Source organism: Macrosteles quadrilineatus, unplaced genomic scaffold (assembly GCF_028750875.1).
Source record: "Macrosteles quadrilineatus isolate MER2022 unplaced genomic scaffold, UCM_ALF_1.0 Scaffold_1__1_contigs__length_201487025, whole genome shotgun sequence".
Classification (NCBI taxonomy): domain Eukaryota; kingdom Metazoa; phylum Arthropoda; class Insecta; order Hemiptera; family Cicadellidae; genus Macrosteles; species Macrosteles quadrilineatus.
Window position 1 is genome coordinate 116474172 of NW_026542594.1, and position 25056 is coordinate 116499227.

General features: G+C 35.5%; 1 protein-coding gene across 2 annotated transcripts in view; it reads right to left on the bottom strand.

Moving 5' to 3' along the window:
• LOC128983726 (cytosolic purine 5'-nucleotidase) overlaps positions 1 to 25056 on the bottom strand; it is a 91210-nt gene that overhangs the window by 40731 nt on the left and 25423 nt on the right. Inside the window, exon 1 of one of the 2 annotated variants that reach the window (XM_054403129.1) lies at positions 14774 to 14909. The exons of the other annotated variant lie outside the window; for it this stretch is intronic. Coding sequence (XP_054259104.1) covers positions 14774 to 14856 — 83 coding nt within the window. The 5' untranslated portion in view covers positions 14857 to 14909. Of the gene's footprint in view, positions 1 to 14773; positions 14910 to 25056 lie in introns of those variants that run through there. 2 annotated transcript variants of the gene reach the window in all.

The following is a 25056-nucleotide window of genomic DNA, read 5'->3' on the forward strand; positions in this document are numbered from 1 at the left end:
AAAAAGGGAAAACATAATTGATAATTGGAACAAATTGGTTATGCAGTAATTAAAGCAGGAAGCAATGCAGATGGTCTGACCTGTTCTGGTAACCTACATCCCACAGAAGGTATATAACAATGAAGTTGGAACCAACCTCTGGTGGTGATATGAGGCCTTTCTGTACTGGAAGTCCACTCAACTTGTTACACATTGAATGGAAAATGCCTTATCTATTCAATAACAATAATTTAATGGACATGAAATAATCCTGTTAATCAAGATACCGGTTTTTAATTTAATCTAATTTTTAAATTTACTGTACTTGTAATTACTGATTGAACTAAAACTTACAATTATTTATAAGAAGAGAACTACGGTATTTATTGTATGTCTACACCATGAATGAGTAAACACAGTGCATTTGTTATTCTCCACTGTAACAGCCTTGTATTGAACATCCAAACAACGACTTACACAAGGTACGGTACCTATACATAATTTGATAGGCTAGTAGTAAAATTCTGAGAGGGAAGCTGATCTAGTGGCAGAGCGGTTCTCGGGTTAAAACCCGCCAATCAACAATAGCTTTTAGCTTTGTGAAGTCGCCAGGACCTCTGTCCATAGTCAGAAGCCAAGTTCCTGGCTACTGCCTAGGCTGTCGTCATTCTAGGATATTGTCAAGGTAGGACGATTGAGTTGTTATATCATGAGGATCGTTCAACTTTTGTGCACAAAAATATAGAGCAAATTGCTTTAAAAAAACTTTGGATAAATTATAAAGCTTGATTAAAAATGCCTCTTGAGCTAACAGGATTGAACTAAATTGCGGTTGGATTCTTTTCTCTGTGCTTAGAATAGATTTACACCAATACTGCGTACTTGATTTATGTTAAAAGCATACAGGCTAGTCAAAAACAGATTGTTTGTCTAAAATGGCTTTACCTTCCAGGCCAAACTGTTTCTATAACATATTGCACAACACAGCTTCCAATCCCAGTTAATTGGCCCTCTCACTGGCGCGTCATTAAGATAAGCTGGCGAAGGCGCGGCCAATACACGACCTCCCCAGTGTTAATTAATTACCGATTGATTGACACGGGTCTCCGTATAGAAATTGGTTATAACAAAATGTTAATACGTGTTGGACGCTAGGCTAGACGAGCAAACAAACTGTCATTACAAGGGGGAGAGTGCCTTCGCGCTAACGATTTGATTACACGATATAGCCTACAGATCAAAGTAAAAAGCCTTGAATTGAACTGCTTTTAAAGCGACTTAACGCAACTGACGATAAAATAGCTTGTTGAAACGTGGGTTCTCTTATTGGTCTATGCCATCATATCCTATCCTATTCTTTACTCTAATACGAGCTATGACTGTCTGTCTGTCTGTTTTTAATATAGGTACATCTCAAAATCCAACAGAAGGATTTTGACTAAATTATGAAATTATGGACTTATATACTACTTATAGATGTAAATCTATATGTAGTTGCTAAAAGTCTACAAAGGAGTTACACACATAAAGAATAACACTCAAAGTTTATTGACAAAAGTTCTAAAAAACATTATTGTTTCATATTACGCCTATTGTCAATAAACAACGTTGCCGACCGTTGCAAAGGGGAGCATATCGCCTGCAATGCAGGGCCTGTATATTGCATACACTATCTGTCAAGGCAATGCATTTTTATCCATAAGTGGGGTTTAGGACATTAGGTGTTTTCTACTGAGAAGCTTAATACAAATTGTCCAGTACGGCGACTGTCCGCAGATATCAGGAAGCGGCGCTCGATAAGATAAAGTTAGAGCCCAACATCTTGCTGAATTATTCTAACAAGCGTGTTTAATTTTTACAGGTTTAAAAAAAAAACTAACCCATTTATAAAGAAACAGAAAATCAAGAGGCGCTCACTTCTGAGAAGACCTTTCTCCTTTATCTTGTTAAAGTTTCATGTATTATTATTATTTCACCACCAAGCACTACACATATTATTACAGTGCATACATTTTTGTAAAACGCTTTGGCTTGAATCAGATAGCATTATTGGATTGGAAAATCAAGGACCTTTAAGGCTTCGATTAAGTTATTAAGGATTAAGGATGAGGTACATTTGCCTAAAATATCATAATAAGAATTGAAATACAGTAAATCACTGTTTAGAAAAGTTATACGTACTATCTATATGTAGTTACTAAAAGTCTACAAAGGAGTTACACACATAAAGAATAACACTCATAGTTTCTTGATAAAAATTCTAAAAAACATATTCTATTGTTAAAAACATATTGTAAAAATATATTGTTTTATATTACGCCTATTGTCAATAAAAAACGTTGCGACCGTTGCAAAGGGGAGCATATCGCCTGCAATTGTATATTGCAAAAACTATCTGTCAAGGCGATGCATTTTTATCCATAAGTGGGTTTTAGTCGTTTAAGTCGGTCTTGTGTCCGATCTGATCACTTCTTGTCAAGGTTATCGCCAGACTGTGCCAAAAACTCAGCCAAGGGCAGATAATAAATAGGGCCACAGATACACTTATTTAGCTCCATATAATGTCTCACTTGTAAACACAAATCTGAAAATATTGTGGTGACGAGTGTACAAACAATAAGAACTGAACAAGGATTGAAAAATATTTAGTTGAAAAAGTGTTTGTAGACCAATTCAGTGTATTGACGCTTTACATAGATTTTTTTAGCGAATTTTCCTATAGGGAAGTAGTTGTTCCCTTAGGTGGGACGGTGAGACCTGGAGCCGGGAACGATATACTTTTTCATTTTGATGCCCCTAGAGGCCAAAAACACTATTCGATCAAATTGTTATATATGTATACTAGCAGAGTACCCGTCCTTCGTACGGGATTGGCATATAAGTATAAAATGCTTGGTACAGTTATACTCAACCATTCTGCGTTTGCAATGGGGGAGGACACAGTACAGTATAATAAAATTTGCTAATTTATTTTTACGGTATGCTATAGTATTACACATCTACCGTAGCTTTTTGTTGTACCACTTCACCCAAACAATAGAAAAAATTAATTAATTAAAGATTCACAAAATATCACAAATTATTCGTGAAATTAAAAACATAAACAAAACTGTAAACAGACTGTTCTCATTGCGTAACACAGTTTTTTGTTGCCGCTTAATTCAAATTAGCAGTTTATATAAATTAAAAAAATAATAGTGCTGCACCCTGTTGGTAAATCTTTTAACTTTTAATGCTTTTGCATAACATAAACCCTACCTTTTTAGTTGCAACAGCTGACTAAATTCTTTAATTCCATTTAAATATGAGTACTCATAAGGTTAACATGGGAAACTCCTGAGCCCCAAGGATTTTTGAGATAAGAATATGCCTATATGTTAATCGGGAATGTGAGCTATCATCATGCCAAATTTCAGCCCAACCCGTCCAGTAATTAATGCGTGAGTACCTGGGGACCGAGCTTTGCTCGGGAAACTTTTATCACTACACTATACTCTGAGAGTATTCTTTGGTCAATGTAATTCTATCCCAAAAATAATAATTCGTGGTATATTTTTTCTTTACATCTATTTAACTTCTATTATAATAATAATATCATAGTTTACTAAAATGATGAGATAGAAGAGTTTTTAAAAATTTGTTTGGTTCCCCTAAACGGCCCAAACTATAGAAATTACCCAGTATTTTTCACGCTGAATTCGAAAAAGGCTATCAGCAGTAAGAAAATATTCGTCACTGCAAGAACTTGGACTCGCTCCGAAACCAGAACCGATTTTTAAAGGGATTCTGCACACCTACAGGAAAATGTCTTTCTAACAGTATGCGTAGATTTTCCCTGCGATGCACACGAGCTGAGAAAAATGGTTTTAAAGAAACATGCTTGCCTATTAATATATAGATAGATAGATCCCTGTGACCGATTCAGTGTAACATCTGACATCAGTCAGAATCAGACGACATTATTGACAACGACACGACTCGACAACCAACGAAAAGAGTAATTTAGTGATGAAAATTATTATTAAAAGCATTAAAAAATAAAATATATCGCTCGTTTATATTGGCAAAAGTATTAAAATAAACAGTAATAAAGCTGAGGATAATGTAAGAATAGTTTTTAATGGATTAGAAACTCATTACCCTGGAAAGTTTTATAATGTAATACAAATTCTTATACATCAAACGATTTAATGAACTGGAGCAAAGTCGAGTCCTCTTCTTTCTCTCTGTCTCAAGTTGGCAAAATTGTATGTCAGAAGCTAATACACATCAGAAGTACAACAGTTACCTCGGAAAGTGCTTCAAGAGCTTTCTGCGCATGCGCAAGCTGCGGTGCCCGTGGGTACAGAACGTCGAGTTATGTCTTAAAATGTAAACAAATAACAATAATGGCGGAATATTTTCTCATAAGGCCCATGTTAAATTTTCAAAAGTTTCTACTCATATTATGGTGAAAAAAGATTTTTCCTGGCTATATTACTGGTCTAGAGCTTATTTTTGGCCCAGAACTTAGTTATTCCGTAAATATAAACGTTTTTGTTAGAGCCGATTCTCAGATCGAAGTAACAATTATTCAAACATTACTCGTATTATACAGGGTGGAACGAAGTTAGTGTTAAAAATTTTTATGTGTTTAACTACTAAGTATTGGTGACAAAATGGCACCAATTTAAGTTTCCATACCCTCACAGGTATAACGGACAATTTAAGATTTTTTCAAAATATTTGTATTTGCTTACATAAAATTGCCATAAGTGCACTGAACATTGTTTTTATTCCAAATTCATTGTCATTTTTAGAATCCTTGTTACATTTCCAATATTAATAGTACAAATTCATTGAGATGAGACATCTGCATAAGCCCTTATTTGGCAATGGAAGTTTCAATTTGTGTTTTTTTAAAAAAGGTAATAACTTTTTCCAAAGTTTTTCTATACTACACTGGACTCTAGAGAGTGTCAAATATCACTAAAAACTGCTGTAGTTAATAACCTTTAAAATGATGTATAAACATCTACTGTTCGTTTGATTAGTCGTTCTCAAATTTGTTTCTCTTAAAAAACACGGAATGGCCAAAATCGCCTCCCTTTTAAAATAACATGTATTTGCTTAAATAATATGGCAATAGCTGCAATAACAATTATATTTGAATTGGGTTTATTGTAATTTTTAGAATCCTTGTGAGATTTATTACAATAATATTAAAGATCTGTTAGGATTAACATCCATATAAACGTATGTTTTGTAAAAACACGTTAAACTTTTATTTATTTTAATTTTTTGAATACATTGACTATTGTTTAACGTTACACATGGTACATTTAACTTAAGATTATTTTCTAAGCATAAACAAATAAATGGAGTAACCTCTAAAATTATGTAGATACTACACTTTACAATGTTGTCAATATTTTCACCGAAACCCCAAAATTAATCTAAGTAAAATATAGCAATTAGATTGTAGTGCTTAGACACATGCTAATGAAAATCAGCCAAGTGATTTTTTTCTTTACTAAAATTATTGTTAAAACCTCAGAAATACGTAGTTTAACTTATTTACACAAAAAATAAAAGTTAATTCTAAAACACACAATATTCGAAACTTAAATAACTGTTCCTTACTTCCTTAACGTTTTAATAGTTGCCTTCTATTTGATGCCAACTACTTGAGTTTTTTTTTGTTTTTTTTTTTCAAAATCTCCTTTATTTTCCCTGATATACAGCCAAGTTTTTTTGCAAGTGGCACCAACAGTAACATTAAAATACAACGTTCCTCTGGCTAGCACATCTGCATTCATTATCCAGTTTTAAATTTCCTTATTATCTTCCACTAAAGATGAGGAGACCAAGTACTCCACTAATAGCCACACAAAACAAGTCCAGTGGACTTAAAGTCTGGCGACCTGGCATGCAAGCAAATCACACCATATGACCCATCTTTATCATTGTTATCATTGTTCAAGTTGTGTATTTTCCGAATGTACCATAGAACTAACACCGTAAACGATTTTTAAGTTCTGCCAATAAAAAAGAAAAAAACCCCTAAATGAAGATACATCACAAGACATAGGTTCATAAGGCGTTAATCCTAACAATACCTCAATATATTAGGAATTTTACAAGGATTCTGAAAATTGCAATAATACCAATTTAAACATGATTTTTAAAGCAGCTGCTGCCATATCATTGAAGCCAATACATGTTTTTTACAGGAAATTAAACATTAGCCGTTCCGTGTTTTTCAAGAAAAACTCTTAAATTTGAGAACGACAAATCAAACAAACAGTAAATGTTTATACATCATTTTAAAGGTTATTAACTGCTAAAGTTTTTAGTAATAATTGACACTCTCTAAAGTCCAGTGTAATGTAGAAAAACATTGGAAAAAGTTATTACATTTTTCTAAAAAATCACAAATTGAAACTTCCATTGCCAAATAAGGGCTTATACAGATGTTTTATCCCAATGAATTTGTACTATTAATATTGGAAATTTAACGAGGATTCTAAAAATGACAATGAATTTGGAATAAAAACAATTTTTAGTGCCCTTATGGCCATTTTATGAAATCAAATACAAATATTGTGAAAAAATATTAAATTGTCCGTTATTCCCTACCTGTGAGGGTATGGAAACTTAAATTGGTGCCATTTTGTCACCAACACTTAGTAGTTTAACAGATAATTTTTTTTAACACTAACTTCGTTCCACCCTGAATATAGGATTGAACTTCAAACAAACACACAAACTTTCACATTTATAATATTAGCATTGACTATGAATAGTCAATGATATTAGTAAGATAATATATATATATATATATATATATATATACGTCCATGAAAGCGATAACTTGAGTAATTTTTGTCCGATTTTGATGAAATTTGGTTTGAAGGTGTAAGGCAGGATAAACTCGAATGAGTTTGCGAGCCAGCATGATCGGACCATGCAAACAGGGGTTTACGGAGGGTTTTGTGGGGTAAAATTTGGGTTTTCTCATTTATGACTATCAGAACACAAAATTTCCCAATTTCTTTCCAGACCATTTTAAAGAAATAAAAAAAACAATTAATTTAGTATATCAAAGTGTTTTATGCAATTATTGGTTACGGAGAAAATTCGAAAAATTTCGAATTTAAATTTCCCATGTTAATCTTAAGGAGAATATTGTAAAATGTTCTAGTTTGCTTGTTTATGAAAATATTTTAATCAAACTTGGCAAATTTATTTATTTTATATTAAACTACTAATATTTTACCAAACAAACACATTTTATTAGCCTCCCTGTAGCAGCAAACGTAGGTAATCGTTAAACCTAATGTTATTTAAATATATTTAATTTGAAATCAATTCAGGCTAATGGAAATTCGCGTAGTCTGCAAGTTTGCTGCTGCGGGGGTATTTTTATCTAGATTGTAATTTATACTGTAACTGTTTTTCGAATTCGCCGTATACAGAATTTTAAAAATATATATTTAATCTAACAAATGGACTCACATTTTCGTCGGCTAACTCGGGTTAAGTGGTGATAAAGTGTTAGCCGTCTAAGAAAATAACTACAGCATTACAATAATTCAAACACGTCCATGAAATGCAATAGCGAGTACTAAATACACTGCGCATAGTCTGGGTTGCTGCAAAGCTACTAAACGAAGAGTTATGGGGATGGTTGTATGGATTTATTTGCGCACATGTACTTCCGACGGTTATTTGTATCAGCTTTAAACTTGTTTATAAAACAATGTAAATTGTTCACGGTACACTAAATTTGTTTAGAGTTTGCTCTAGTATTCCAGTGTTTACATGAATTAGCCCTAAGAGGAATTATAATACTAATTTGAATTTGTACTCTTAACATTTATATTTTAAATCTTTGTTCTAAAGCTACTAATATATTTTGTCAAATCAATAACAAACCTTTCACGCGTTGAAAGAAGGTAAGGCGTATTCTTTTGTTGAAGAACGAGAGTGCGTTAAATTGTGAGGAAACCACAAAACCTATGATTGTAAATTAAGATAATTTTATCACGCTTCTGTTTTTTTCATAGAATAAAACCCCCCAAAAATTGTAAATAATGCCTATTACTATAAATTACAAATAGCTACCCATAATTGAAAGCCTATTAAAATAGTTTTGTTAATTATAATTCTTCATCGCAAGAGTAAAACTAAAATATATTTGAACGAATTTACATAAGAAAAAGGTAATTTTGTTTAAGTTCTCAAGGATTAAACCCTGATTTGAGATAGAACGACAGGATTGCAACTTAACTGGAACACTTTCAAGGAAACTCTGACATGCAACTCTCCTGTGATTGTTGTACACGCGACACACTAGCACAGCTGTGCAACTGTGCGACCTTCCCTAGCTCATCTTCCTCTCTGACTGTGATAGTGATAGGTCAACACTCGACGTGCAATACATGCAACTCTGCTGTGATTGTTGTACACGCGACACACTAGCACAGCTGTGCAACTGTGCGACCTTCCCTAGCTCACCTTCCTCTCTGACTGTGATAGTGATAGGTCAACACGCGACGTGCAATACAGTACAATACATGCAACTCTGCTGTGATTGTTGTACACGCGACACACTAGTACAGCTGTGCAACTGTGCGACCTTCCCTAGCTCACCTTCCTCTCTGACTGTGATAGTGATAGGTCAACACTCGACGTGCAATACAGTACAATACATGCAACTCTGCTGTGATTGTTGTACACGCGACACACTAGCACCGCTGTGCAACTGTGCGACCTTCCCTAGCTTACCTTCCTCTCTGACTGTGATAGTGATAGGTCAACACTCGACGTGCAATACAGTACAATACATGCAACTCTGCTGTGATTGTTGTACACGCGACACACTAGCACAGCTGTGCAACTGTGCGACCTTCCCTAGCTCACCTTCCTCTCTGACTGTGATAGTGATAGGTCAACACTCGACGTGCAATACAGTACAATACATGCAACTCTGCTGTGATTGTTGTACACGCGACACACTACCACAGCTGTGCAACTGTGCGACCTTCCCTAGCTCACCTTCCTCTCTGACTGTGATAGTGATAGGTCAACACTCGACGTGCAATACAGTACAATACATGCAACTCTGCTGTGATTGTTGTACACGCGACACACTACCACAGCTGTGCAACTGTGCGACCTTCCCTAGCTCACCTTCCTCTCTGACTGTGATAGTGATAGGTCAACACTCGACGTGCAATACAGTACAATACATGCAACTCTGTTGTGATTGTTGTACACGCGACACACTACCACAGCTGTGCAACTGTGCGACCTTCCCTAGCTCACCTTCCTCTCTGACTGTGATAGTGATAGGTCAACACTCGACGTGCAATACAGTACAATACATGCAACTCTGCTGTGATTGTTGTACACGCGACACACTAGCACCGCTGTGCAACTGTGCGACCTTCCCTAGCTTACCTTCCTCTCTGACTGTGATAGTGATAGGTCAACACTCGACGTGCAATACAGTACAATACATGCAACTCTGCTGTGATTGTTGTACACGCGACACACTACCACAGCTGTGCAACTGTGCGACCTTCCCTAGCTCACCTTCCTCTCTGACTGTGATAGTGATAGGTCAACACTCGACGTGCAATACAGTACAATACATGCAACTCTGCTGTGATTGTTGTACACGCGACACACTACCACAGCTGTGCAACTGTGCGACCTTCCCTAGCTCACCTTCCTCTCTGACTGTGATAGTGATAGGTCAACACTCGACGTGCAATACAGTACAATACATGCAACTCTGCTGTGATTGTTGTACACGCGACACACTACCACAGCTGTGCAACTGTGCGACCTTCCCTAGCTCACCTTCCTCTCTGACTGTGATAGTGATAGGTCAACACTCGACGTGCAATACAGTACAATACATGCAACTCTGTTGTGATTGTTGTACACGCGACACACTACCACAGCTGTGCAACTGTGCGACCTTCCCTAGCTCACCTTCCTCTCTGACTGTGATAGTGATAGGTCAACACTCGACGTGCAATACAGTACAATACATGCAACTCTGTTGTGATTGTTGTACACGCGACACACTAGCTCAGCTTCCTCTCTGACTATAGGTCAACACTTGTTGGTCGTTGGTGAAATATATAGCGTATTTTACTGGGGTGTTAAAGTGTTAACCTTCGAAGAGACATTCACTACAAACGACGCAAATTCTCTTGTACCAAAAGTAAACTGTACAAAAACAAGCGCTACAAGCCATGGACTAAGAGAAATTTGAATCAACATACTTCCCCCGCGCGGATGTGTGCCTACGCACGTAGAAATAACTTTCATGCCACAGAAGGCGTCCAACACACTTACATAAGGCCAAGTCAAGGCAAAGGCGACGGGTGTGCTAAACTTACCGCAGGCCTATCATTCTTACTTCCATATTGACATCAATATAAACAATACTTTTCAAAGAATTTAAAATTAAAACAAATCACCAGTCTATAATTCCACTATATGACCGGTGAGGAGGCTGAACTGAGCATTCAATCGTGCATTACATTTTGTATGAATTATTAGAGATATGCTGATTGACCAGTCAGAAAATCGTACCGTTATGCACGGGTTATAAAGTGAACTCCACAGTCCACCCAATACGGTGTAAGGTTCAAACAACTTGCATGGCATCTGAACATGTAGAAACCAACACAAATGCTTCGTTGTAATTGGTTTGTTACTGACAGGCCTTTACTTGAGTACAGTAAGGGAAATCAAATCTACCGTCGATAATTTGTGATCATGATAGTGTTACATCAATGATAATATTGAATATGCAACTACTGTATCTGCCACAATACAAAGTACCATGTAGTACACATATGTATTTAAAATTTAAGTCTATTTAAATACTGTTTTTACTTAAATAAAATGTATGTTTTAATCCGACGCTAACAGAACTAGAAGAAGGCGTATTTTACCTAGCCGTAATGCAATAAATGTAAGTTAAATTTATGATCTCAGAACAAATTGGCTTCTTTATACGATTGGACTTAAATCTAGTATTGTTTGAAATCTCTAAAGTTAGAAAGTAGTTTTAAATTCTAAAAGACACGATATCTAACTGAACCGTCGATAAGAAACTCCACTCATTTTCAGTTTACTTGCATGCCAAGTCAACATCCGCAACATTTGATGGAAATCGTCGAAGCCGTTTTCGAGATCTTTGTGCAAGCAAGCATACAAGCAAACATTGCTCAAGAGTATAGGATACGATATAGTTCCGGCCGTTTAGCTCACTAGTAAGATAGCCGAGTTGCATTAACAACATTTTATATCTGTTTACAAGAAACCTAGCTTGAAAAGGTTCCATAGCCATTAAGTGCTGATTGTAGCTATTTAAAATTAACAAACCAAAATATTTTTCTGGCACTGAGGATCTTTAAGGGACGAAGCCAAATTGCAATTAAAAATCCAATCTTACTAAAACGGTATCATATTTTTTTATAATCTTAATTTGTTCTTGTCTGCTTTTGTAAACATTACAGCAAGTCGTGAAATTGGCAATGCGGCACTTCATTTGAAGCCAACTAGCGAGTACAACAATAATTTGGAAGATGTTCTAGCTACTACATAACCGTCTTAATTAATAGAACCCATCCACAAAATGAGACATACAGTATTTCCAATTTAGCATGTAATAATGCCTTGGCTATGGTAGTAGTAAGATTAAACCAAACCTTGGCGGACCTTATTTATTTATTATGGTTATTTAGTATTATTGACCTTATTATATCTTTATTATTGTTAACGTTTTTGTTAACTCACTCGACTTCAATTGAGAAAAAAACGCAAATAGATTATTTTTACTTCTTGCTATTAACGGCAAGGTTACGTTGTCAGTTCCACAAGTAAACTTAAAAAAAGTGTATTAACAGGAATCCGCCAACATTCAAGACATTCAACAACTCATTTGCTATGGTAAGTTTTAGTCGCAATATTAGACCAATCATAAGAAAGGGGCTTTATGTGTATGCATTCAACGTTCACGTGCATTGCAGAATTGGAAAACACCCACGGAATTACAGTACAGTCGCTAAGGTCAAGTTTATTTTTCTGATTCAGGAGAGGCAAATAATATACACTGTTAATGTGAGAAAATGAAAATTGCTATCCAAATCATATACAAGAGCTATCTAACCTATTTCGACAAATAAATCCATACTTCCTACTTCCAAACTTTCAAATCTTTGGCACAGGTATTAAGAGAAACTTTACTGAACAATGTGAGAATGTGCTGATGCTGGGCATATACTCTGACTGACAGACAACACATTAAAAAACTGTATAGTTGACTAACTTCCAAAGGTGTTGCTGCTAAGCAGATGATGGCTGACCAGTTGGTAACCCAGAGTTTGTTGTGAGTGTAATGGCTGACCAGTTGGTAACCCAGAGTTTGTTGTATACCTCAAAAATGGTGCACATTAAATGGTTGATATCACCCCTCTTTTCAGGACTCCCCTATGGAGAAAATAAAAGAAATAAAATGGCCCAAATTGAATTTACTTCAGTGAGCGAACAATGTCTTCAGTTCTCCATGATGGATGTTATATATATTCTTTGTTAAAAAATTTCTATTGATGTATTTGCTCTTTGTTAACTATTATCTTTATTTATTATTGTTATATCTATGGTCTTTGTTAACTTATTCATTGTCAGATTATTTATTGTATTCTATTGAGTATTGTATTGTTCAGCTTGTTTTTTCATCTATGTATTGGCTTAGCCGTTGGCATGTATAAATAAATAAAATAAAATAAAATAAATAAAATGGAAATACTTTGTTGTAACACATTTTAGACATGTTCACTGGAATTGAAGGAGAGCGTTTAGCATTCATTAGAAGTTATCAGGTCAAACAAACTGAGAGCATATGTATGTAAACCTTCACGACGCAAATAGAGATATTAAAAATCAATTTTTAACAAGTGTTATAATAATTCTAAGAATATTACTACAGTTACTCTAATTTAAGCACAAAGTTTCCCCCGACGTTATATTCGGCTCATTGAGCCACATGGGTCCCTTAGTTGTATTAAAATCACTGTCAAATGATTTATTCTATCACAATAATAAATCGTCTATAACAAATATGACTCCAACCCGAGAAACTGTTCCTATATGGATTGCATGTAACACGACAAGGCGTTTATGAAGAGAAAGTAAGTGCCGCACGAGAGAATTGGCAGTTTTACTTCGCTCACAATTATAAGGCAGATAAAGATGGGATATAATGCAGCTATGAGAGGAAATGCGGGGTCCAGACGCCTGCCGCCTCCCTCTCATGTTTACAAGGGTCGTCGACCGATGTCGTTCGGGGGTGACAGGGGTATGTCTACGAAATGAAATGTCATCGATGATTTGACTGTAACTATACCACTTCAGGTCCCTATAGGTGAGTCATTGCTCTACAGGAACTTGCAATTGATGCAAGGTAGTATTTTCGACCAGCTAACAGTTGCTATAGATTTACTATAGATGGTGGAAGGAAATCACGTACCGCTCATATAAATTCCCAGGGCTGGCTTGCTTTAAAACCCGAGGAAGATGAGCGGTATCGAGAGTTGAACCACGGCCTGTTGAACGTCATCGAGGATTCAGCAATTAGTACTCTCCAGGACTGCACCATCCCTTTGTTATGCTTGGACGGCATGACTCAAGTCTCTTTGATGGTTGCATCATCGACGGAGAGGAATGTGGCTGCTGTTGAGCGAGCTGACAATCTAGATTATACGACCATAATTTGTGAGGAATTTAGTGCTATTCGGCGTGGAGCTTGACAATGTAATTGGCCAGAGTGAAACGCTGAAGAGGTAAACTGACTTTACTCTCAAAGCACGTTATTCAGCAGGGTTGTAGAGATACTGATGCTAGTGGAAATTCAAACCCGTTATACACCAGATAACGGACATAGTCATTACCTTATGCAAAATTATTTAAGGCAGGTGTCATGGTGGCACAGCCTGTACAGCGAGGTGTGTTTTTGTGTAGACACGTGTGCTGGCCACTCAAAACACTCTCTCTACACATGATCTGTCTAGTAAATACAAATACGCTACAGTCTCGTGCATCAGATAAATAGGCGCAAGTTCGAAGGTCGAGGTCTGACTCTCATTTTATACAGTATGCAGCGTTTTAGTAAAAGTTTTACCCCACTGTAGTCTAACCGTAAAATGCTTCCTCAAATGGGAACAATACTTTGGCAAAATTGTCGAATTAGTTACATCATTTGATTTACATGAGTAAACACGGGTTTGTACGGTCAAGAACAGCAAGCACTTGTGCTGAATCTGTCCACATTAATGACTGTAGTAAACTATATCACCTTGGCAGTTGGCACAACTTTCATAACACGCTTCTAACTTCAAAGGCAATTGAACTCAAATACTATTTTACAAAGCTTTACATTAATTATTCACAATTTGTATGACAACACTTGCTATACTGTTACTGTGATAAAGGAGAATATCAATAACCGATATCGGTGTGAAGCGTCATTTTGGCACATTCTTCTGTCAAAACAATGTGTTACCAAGTACGACGTGGTAAATTTCAAGCCATCACTAATACGGAGACATTTTTCATTATAGGCTTCTTAGAAGCAATAACCAATGAGGTAAAAATAGATTTTTAATATGCACATATTCGATTAGGTGATTGTGAAGTAGGCCTATCCGTCTTACAGGTGTGTAGTGACTAGAATAGATTGAATTACAGAATGAGCGGACAAGAAGTAATTGGTCATGTGAATGCTTACTCGTTGGGTGCGGAGTCCCTGGCCAGGTGTGGACATTGACAGTGATCCTCCCTGGGGGCGTCACAGTGACACTTGACCAACATGACGGCGGCAGTGCGACAGTGTGATGTCTCTCTCCTCGCGGCCGCGGCACACTCACTCACTACACTACTCTCACTGACACTAGCACACTACTAGCGCTACCCCACCACCACCACATCCACCACCGACACAAACACACACACACGCACACCGCCACATCACAGTCCATTCATCTATACCGTAGCGCGCAGAGTGTAGAGTGGCCTACCATCCACAACACATGGTTTAAAAATAATAAACCGTGCTAAAATGGACTTGAAACATTCTGGTCATAACAAAGGGATTAATCTCTTTAACAACAATGAACAGCAGCTATTGTTTTACCTCACAACTGCAGTTGGATGGGTAGCAGCGGCAACAGTAGGCCAACTGTTCTAGGATAACAAAGAACACTCACTACGGGGTTATTAATCTACAATTAAGGAACTTAGCATACTGTAGGTAACGTGATATGCTACCTCGGGCACGCGAAGGATTTTTAGAGCCATATTATCAAATCGGATCATTACGCAATCAAGAGTACATCGGTTGACGAAAAAGACATCAAACCTATCATGGTTACATAACACGGGCCTCTCAGAAAACATAGTTCTTAACGTAATCAGACGTTAAACCCAATCGCTTTCGTGAACTAATGGTCAAGGCTACAGAAAAAAAACTCGATTCCTAATTGCTAAATCATCCATAGGCTACTTACTATACAGAATTAGTAATCTTTAAAACCTCGTTGCTCGCTATAAAACCAGTACTGTAAAGGTCAACGATTGTGACAACTTAGATTACAGTCCGGACAAGTTATGACATAAAATTTAGCATTTCCGGCGCTTAATTTGTTTACCAAAAGCGAAACATAACGTTTTAATAGTGTACATATTTTGTTGTATATCACCACTCTAGGCCTACTTGCAATAAAGTAAAATGACGTAACATAAAAAAGTGTTAAAGTATTTCAAATAAGAATTACCATATGATCTATTGAACTAAAATAGTTATTTGAGTAACTATAAAAAAAACTAACTAACTATAAACACTATAAACTATAACTATAAACTATAAAAAGACTAACTATAGTCATTCGTGTTACATTATATTGTTCCTACAGTTACTATAAAGCATGATATAATTAGTATTTCAAACATTATTGTGATGTAATTTTGACAATTTATTCAAACGAGTTCGCGAACCAACATAATCAGACTAGTGAAACGTGATTTTGTGGAGGTATAAATAGGTTATTTAATTTATTGTTTCGTTTTCAATTTTATATGTAGGTTTTTTCATGGATTTATATTGAGAGAAATATTTTAACAACATAATGACAATGACATCGACTACCAGAGAATTCCTCTCCATGTTTGTGTATACCGGTACAGTACTATGAGTGATGACACGTAAGGTCTAAGGTCTGCTACTGTGATCAGCGACCTCTACAACAACATACTGGCCGAGACAACGACATTGACTTTAGCCAAACTTGGTAGTCAATGATAATGACATACCGAGAATTCCTGTGTCTATGTTTGTATTGAGTTCAGTGTAAGCGGGCTTCGCTAAACATTGTAGATAGCTGTGTGATAGTCGTCCAAACATGTCAAAAGGAACAAACATGGAGGCATTCGTGTTTATCGATGTTGTTTTTTATCACTTCTTTTCTGTAACAAAGAAAACATTGGCCAGGGACTTTGACACCTTCTCTTCAAGTTACTGTACTACACATCAACAGTTTAGCTCTAGCTGTGTTATCACTATCGCTTACTTAAAGTGTGTAGTTGTGTGTGTATCGAGATGTAACTATGAACGGGAATTTAGTGCATATTTAATAGGTAGCACAACGAATTTTAGTTTTTGGTACAACCTTTGACAATTGGAAAGGTACAAAAAAAGTACAACTAACCCACAGACGTTTATTTGGTAATTTGGGAGTTCCAAATCAGTAGGTAAATAAATATGTATACTTGATTTGGTTTTATATAAATTGGAAAAGCAATAAGAACTATCTATAACGAAATATTTCTTCTGAGAGTAATGTAAGGACCGCTTTACCAAATCGTATGAAGTTGATACTATGAAACGTGTTTTCCAAAGTTACATGTCCTTGTCTGGTGCAGTGTAGTGCATTTTTATGCTAAGAAACTGTAAGTTGCATGGTGAGACGTCGGGTCGACTGAATGGGTTCGATGCACAACCAGTCAAAAACTACACAGCGCTGTTGGCTGTTGGTCGGAACAATCAACCAACAGCTTGTACCAAGAACCTTCTACTCTCTTCCAGTGGAATTTAACTTGGAAATTGAAAGATGTATGACCGCCTTAAAGTAAACAAACACATGATCAGTGACGCACGACTATTTAAATTTAAGAGGCAGTAGTCCAGACAACGAAGACAAAAAATACCAAATAGAGGACAACATTCTTGTATAAGCCAAATTTGGTACACTTGTGGGGGAAGGGTCCACACAACATACTACTTAAAAGTCTCGGTATGGGGGGGAGCTAAGGAGGCTAGGGTGCTCCCAAGGTCCCTTTTTATAGGTTTTCGTAAATAACTAAAAAAAACTATGGCCTCCAGCAAAAATTTTGGTCGTATATTTTAATAATCAATCTACGTAAGATTATCTACAAGAAAAATAATGTACTTTTTGCTAGGATTATTACTTAGAACCAGGAGACCGAGCTTTGCTCGGATTGAATTAAACATTTAAGTATAAGTCAATTATCGTTCAAATATTTACTATGTATGGTAATCAATATGAAAAAATTTTAGATTATACAAAATACACCTTTATAAATAAATAGATTGCAATAAAAATAACCTATATCAACTGCAGCAGCTACAAAACGGTAGCATATTGACTATAACATATAGGTCTTTAAAGGGCTGTAGGACGGAAACTGGATTTTTCCTGCTTTGTGAACAACTCCAATCGATTTCTCGTGGGCAAATACCCCACAATACGCAAAACAAAAATCTTAGACGAAAATAAAGGTTTGTCCGTACACGCGCTTGTTTTAGAGTATATGATAGGATAGGATAGAGATATTGAGAGAGGAGAACATGTAAGTGAGTATTTTAAATTTGTTTTTTATTGATAACAATGTGTTTAAATGATTAATGAACCACGGTCAGTCCAAATTGACAACAGCCTGTCAATATAACGATGTCATTCACCCCGGCCACAGCAAACCTGCAGACTTGGCAAATTTCCAATTGCTTGGTCGGATTTTCACAAAAATATTTCTTTCAAATTGTCAGATTTATTCCCTATTTAAATATCATTAAATATTTTGAGTACTTAGATTTTATGTTACGAAGAATAGTAATTAAGTGAGTTTTTATATTAATATCTTAGTATGAAACCAAACAAATTTGCCTAATCCAATCAACATCTATATCTATAAAAGAGGAATGTATGTATGTAAATAAACTAAATATGTATATAAACTATGGACTCCGAAACCGCCCGACAGATTGTAATGAAATTTTCAGGCACTTTGAGCATTATTCAAGGATGGTTTGTGAGAAGTTTGGTGCAGATCCGTAAAATGGGCTCCGCCCCAGAGGGTTTTAATGGGTCCAATGTCAGACTTTTAGAACTACTGTACAGTGTTTACAAATAAATATAATTTAAAAGCAGATGTTTACTTTCACCGACTGTTTTGTAGGTTTGAATAATCACAACATTTTGTATTAGTCATGATTCGAAATAGTGCCACACTGTGTCTACAGAATGCAGCTCAGAAAACTATTTTAGTTGTGGATAAGTATAAGTATATTAAACCCAAGGCGTCTTTCATACGCCTTGTATTAAACCCCAATCGCAACACCTGTGCACTCAACAACGTTTAAATTCTCCACTATTACATATGTAAACATAAAAAGTAAAAACCTTTATCAAAGTATTATAAACAATAAAAGGGATGGCAATGCTTTAATATTTTTATCTTTTGTTCTATACCCACACAATCTAATATAAATTATTAAGTGAATTATAATCGTGCGTGCTATCTCAGGTATTCAAATGCCTCACAATTTGTCATTGATCCACCACATTATTGTCATTAAAAGAAGGAACTCCAATAATACTAATGCGAAACTTAACTCCACAAAAAAGTACTACGGAACCAGACTGACGAGTAAACAACATTACACCAAACTTGATCAAAGCAACAATCATCAGTGGTAAGTTTAAAGGAAAATAGCCCTTATCCCAAGAATACCGATGATTTCATCCGAAATACCCTTGGAATTCAAGCGATTACAATTTCCTTTGCGTCTTGCTTTCACAATCGCCATTATAAGGCATAAGGGCAATCCCTGACTATCGCCGGTTAAAATTTACAAAATGCATGCTTTTCACACGGACAGCTGTAAGTTGCGTGCTCACGTGGTGGTAGGTACGCCTAAAAACTTATATATTTATACACCTAATGAAAAAAAAACATTGTCTATCCACTGGCAATTAAGTAAAATAAATATTCTATTTTTGTTTTTGGTATACATTTTTATTATTTATCGTAAAGAACAAATTACCATTTTAAATAATAGTTCTGTTGTTAGCGCAGCAACGTGCGCCGGGTAACTGCTAGTATATAATCAATAAACAAGCAAACTAGGCCATTATAGTTTATTTATTCTCTATAGGAATATATGGGAAATTTCTATTAAAACTTTCATTAACACACATTATTCATACTGTAATAAAAATATATTTAAAATATCAATTTCCATGTTCTCCTCTCTATATATCTATTAGTAACGAACCTCTGGCCCGTCCTACGTACGAGAATCGATAAGTCAATTAAAACTAGGTACAGTATGTATAGTTCAGAACAGCTAGTTCACACGCATAAAGACAAATTCTGGAAGTTGTACTTTTAGTATTTTGTTTAAGTACCCTTCCCCTACAACTGTACCAAATTTGGCCTATATACATGATATTTTCCACTACAATGTCTTCGTTGCCTAGACTATAGTCATAACGAATGGCCATGTCTAGGCTGGCAATAAAATACTTATAATGGGTTTCTTGTATAAAACAGTTCCATTTCTCCTATTTCTCCGTTATTTAGATGTATACCTAACAGATCAGTTAAAGCCAGATTATATTCGAAACTGCGTTGGCGTGGATTAGTTAATATGCATAATTATGTGTGTGTTACAACTATTGTTTGTGGTTACACACATTATGTTACAGTAGTTCAATAATAGCGTTGGCTTGTCTGTACATTGTTATCCGACATATTGAGTACGCAATTTGCTAAATTACTCAGAAGCACTCCTCAGATTCTGTGGATTTTAACATACTTAGAAATGAGCGACACTATCAAAAAGTTTGTTCTAAATCGATTAGATGCCAACAAACAAACACGATTGTATAACAGGTCGACCAGGGAAACGTCATTAGTCTCTGTTATAACAAAAACACAGCTACTAGATAATCCTTTGGAGCTTGTTTGTTCAATTAACTGAAACAATAAAAGTTGATTAACATATTCACAAGTAAAAGCCAATAACTGAGTAGTGAGTAGTGCAATGGGTACTGAGGAGCCTACACTCCATACCAAGCTCTTGCAGCACAGCGATGCCGCGCAAATAGTTTCTACTGGCTGCAGGCGTTATCGATTCTCTGATAAGTATTTCAGACCAGCGCTCCCCGATATCTGACCATTACTGTACTGACAAACTTGCTTCTAACACTTTTTTAATTTATTTCGTTTTTTCAGTTTTTGTAATGATTTTGTAAAAGGTTTAAGTAAGAAACAATGGTGAATACAAACAAATCTTAATTAAATGGAGATTTTTTAAAGAAGCATTATTTTGATTGATCTTCAAATTAATAGGTATTACGGTTTATTTTTAAAATAATAAAATACCGAACTGGGGAAATTTTAGTTCTATCCTGAGCTTCATGCTGGATTTTTTACTTTGACTTCCTTTAAGTTAATTTATTATTTTTAGTCCCCAAAATGAGGTATTTTGTTAGTTTTTTAAGGGATCTATTATGACCTATACCGGGAGCGATCTCTAGTGGTAGAGCTAGGGGCTTTGGAGCCCGAGGTCCCGGGTTCAAATCTCTCCATTCAAAAATAGATTGTATGAAGGTGATTATGCCGCGACCCTCTAGGACTCAATAATACTCATTAATACTCAAGTATTGATGCAATTTTTAATCAATTGAAACTATTGTAAATAAACACACATACCAGTACAACACACAGCACCGAGCCAACAAAAAGTACCAAAATAAAAATATGCATTTGAAACAAGCATACCAATGTAATTAAACGACCAGCCGGAACTAACAATACAATTATCAATAAGGATGACAAATCTACGAAGGGGGAATGTTTAACAGTAAGAATCATATCTATATACAGGGTGTCCCGGAACTCTCTACCAATATTTTAGGGCATTGCTCCTGGGTAAGAACCATACCTAAATATCGTATTTACATTTTCCGGAAGTCCTTAGTTACTCACACAGCCGCCATTTTGTTTTTTTTAGTTATTAATTTTTTTTCTAAAGAATAGTTAAACAAACGAAATGGAAACTTTGCACAAACATTTGACAACTAGACAAAGCTACAAAAAATTATGACGATTTTTAGAATTCATAAAACAAAATGGCGGCCATTTAAAATTTTGTTTCTTAAATAACTCAAAAACCGTTGATTTTTAGAAATATTTTAAATGGCCGCCATTTTGTTTTATGAATTCAAAAAATCGTCATAGTTTTTTTGTAGCTTTGTCTAGTTGTCTTAAATGTTTGTGCAAAGTTTCCATTTCGTTTGTTTAACTATTCTTTAGAAAAAAAATTATAGCTGAAAAAAACAAAATGGCGGCTGTGTGAGTAACTAAGGACTTCTGGACAATTTAAATATGATATTTAGGTATGTTTCTTACCCAGGAGCAATGCCCTAAAATATTGGTAGAGAGTTACCGGACACCCTGTATAAATAGGCAAGCATGTTTCTTTAAAACTTTTTTTCTCAGCTCGTGTGCATCGCATGGAAAATCTTTGCATACCGTTAGAAAGATATTTTCCTTTAGATGTGCAGAATCCCTTTATAAATTGAAAAGGGCTCAAAAATAAGCACAGAAAATGAATTCAAATTTTAAAAGAATTAACATGGCCCTTATGGGTTGCTATGCTGGTGACGAAATAACAACGAAATATAAACAGAAAATCATAACAATTGGAAGAAATTCAATTCACATGTTTTATTTACAGATTAGGTTGAAAATAGAGAAGTCTGTACATTACATATTTTTGGCCGAGTTTTCGATTGCTGGACGACCTCTAGTTCTCTTTAATCCCAATCTCCTGCCTCTACTTAAAAGCCGGGTTTACACTATGTAGCAAAAACTGCTATATAACTTTTGCTATATAACATTGTTATATAACTTTTGCTATATAACATTGCTATATAACTTTTACTATACAAAAAAGTTACAGACAATTTTGTGATTCCGGTGCCCGTGCTATATGTTATATGTAGCACAACCTAATTTACATTCTGTATCGAAAATGTCGAGCCGAAGAGACATTGAGCCGTATTAATAAAGAAGAGGTAAACCTTTTACTTGCGAAAATTCGAGGAAATCCTTCTATCTGTATTAATTAAAACTCAAGCAAAACCTTTTACTTTACAAGGAAAAGGTAATCTACAGAAAGTTGAGGTTTTGCTCATGACTTAAAGTAAATGGTTATTAATAAAACTGACCATTTACTTTTTTTTAAGTAAATCCTTCAAAAATGATGCATCTGATCAGTAGCAGATTATACGTTTAAGTAAAAGGTGTGTGGTGGTTTTACAGTGTATGGTGCTAAATTTTAGCGAATTTCCTAAATAGGGAAAAAGCTATTCCGTAGGTCTCATGGTAAGACCTAGACCCATGACCCATTTACTTTTCCGTTTTCAGGTCCCCAGAGGCCAAAGACCTCCCCCGTTCAAATTCATATATATGTTTGCCCGTTAGCACGATAACTCGAGCAAAGGTGATCCGATTTTGATTAAATTTGTTGCAAACGTGTAAACCTACGTTTATTCTAAGGGATTCGCGAATCAGCATAATAGGATATGGAAACGGGGGTTTATGGGCGGTTTTATGGGGTAATTGGATTTTAACATTTTTTACCCTAAAAACATAGAATTTAGCAACTTCTTTCCAAGCCATTTTGCAGAGTTTAAAAACCCTGTTAATTTAGTATATCGAAGCGATATTATGCGCCTTATGGCTACGGAGAAAATAAAAAAAACTGTAAATTTAAAATTTCCATGTTATTTTTATGGAGAAATTTTTAAACTGTTGTAGTTTTCTTGTTTATGAGCCTTTTTTTTATCAAATTTGCATTCATTTCATACTAAACTATTACATTTTACAAAAAAAAAGACATCTTTTTACCCTCCCTGTAGCAGTAAACCTAAGTACTCAGTTAAACTAAAGCTATATAAATAGGGAATGAATGTGATATTGGAGACATTTTAGTGTACAATAATCAGGCAAATGGAAATTTACTTAGTCTGCAGGTTTGGTGTGGCGGGAGTATTTTGTTTACCTCCTACTAAGCTATCAAAATTTCAATAAAAACACACCTCAACACATTCCTTGAATCAGCAAACCTAGGTACTCATTAAAATTAATATTATTTAAATAGGAAATAAATCTGACAACTTTCAGGGAATATTTTAGAAGAAATCCAGCCAGAAAAATAAATTTATTTAGTCTGCAGCTGCGGCGAGGGTTTCTGTGGTTATACAGTACTGCATGCTATCTACAAAGCATATATGATGATTTCTATAAACAAATTTATTATGTACCCCACTAACTATTATCATCAACCAAATTCTATGTCTAGAAAGGGGTTAATATTCTGGAGGTAAAATTCTGGCCCACACACTCTAGATTTTATAATTTAGTTTGTTATGATTAAATTCAAAGCCAGATGCAAAACCATTACACGGAGTTGGCACAGTTTAAGCCTTCGAGGGATATCAGTAGACAAAAATAGACAGGATCAGACGTGTAACCGTGTAACATGTGATGTTCCTAAAGAACCATTTACTTCCGAGCAGAAGGATTTGCTCGGAAGTAAAAGGTAATCATTATTAATACGGTTTGAAGGATATGCTTTTACTTTTACCTTTTACTAGAAGCAAATGCTTTTGCTTCATACCTTTTCCTTTTGTGCATATCCTTCTTTTTATTAATACGGCTCATTGTTCGAGGCAGCTATCACGGTGATCGGAAGTCAGAAGCGGAAGCGATCCATAATTAAAACGCGAAATAAGACGATGGTAGATTTAAAAATGTTTGACGTATGACCACAACGCCGGTTGTCCACGGAACAGTTCAATTAAAGTTTATAATATCATCCCGATCCCACGCACTGTCGCTTTACAGTCCTACCATTGTAAACAAAGATCCCCGAGCAAAAACGTCCGTACACATGAGGCTACAACTGTCAACTTTTGTGAACTGTTGACACTAAATGCTACATATAGCAGATGCTAGACGAAAAATATTTGTATAACATTGCTACATATAGCAATGTTAGATATAGCATGCATTTCTTTTGATCTTTACCGACTCCCGATGGATAGCACAATTTTTGCTATATATAGCAGAATCTGCTACATATAGCAGTGTTATATAGCACTTTTGAAAAGTGACTTTTTCTACTTCTAGCAAATGTTATATAACATTGCTAGATGTTACACAAATCTGCTATACAGCAGGTTTTGCTACATAGTGTAAGTCTAGTCCACACATAACGATTTGTCGGAAACATTGTCAGCCGATGTCTCCAGTTAGTCGGCAGACAAATTTCGGTGTCTCTGGAGACAAAATACAGCGTATTCTGTTTCCCATTCGAATGGGAAACACGGAGACAAGATACAAAACTTTTGTCCCAAGTCTGCATGTGTGGACATGTCTGGAGATAGGAGACTGGATACAAGCCGAAGGTGTTCAACATTCAGCTCATTTATAAATAATATTACGATTTTGGGCGGTGTTAAAAGAGCTGGATTGAGTATCTTAACAGTTTTGAAATTAGTTCTCGATAATTTATATTATTATATGACATTTTATTGAATTGTTTTTCTCTTCCAGTTTGAAATCTTAGGCCAAACAAAGCCTAGAAAAATTTCCAAATCTGTAGGAGTCAGCCTAGTGAAGTTCCTATATCCTGCACCATCT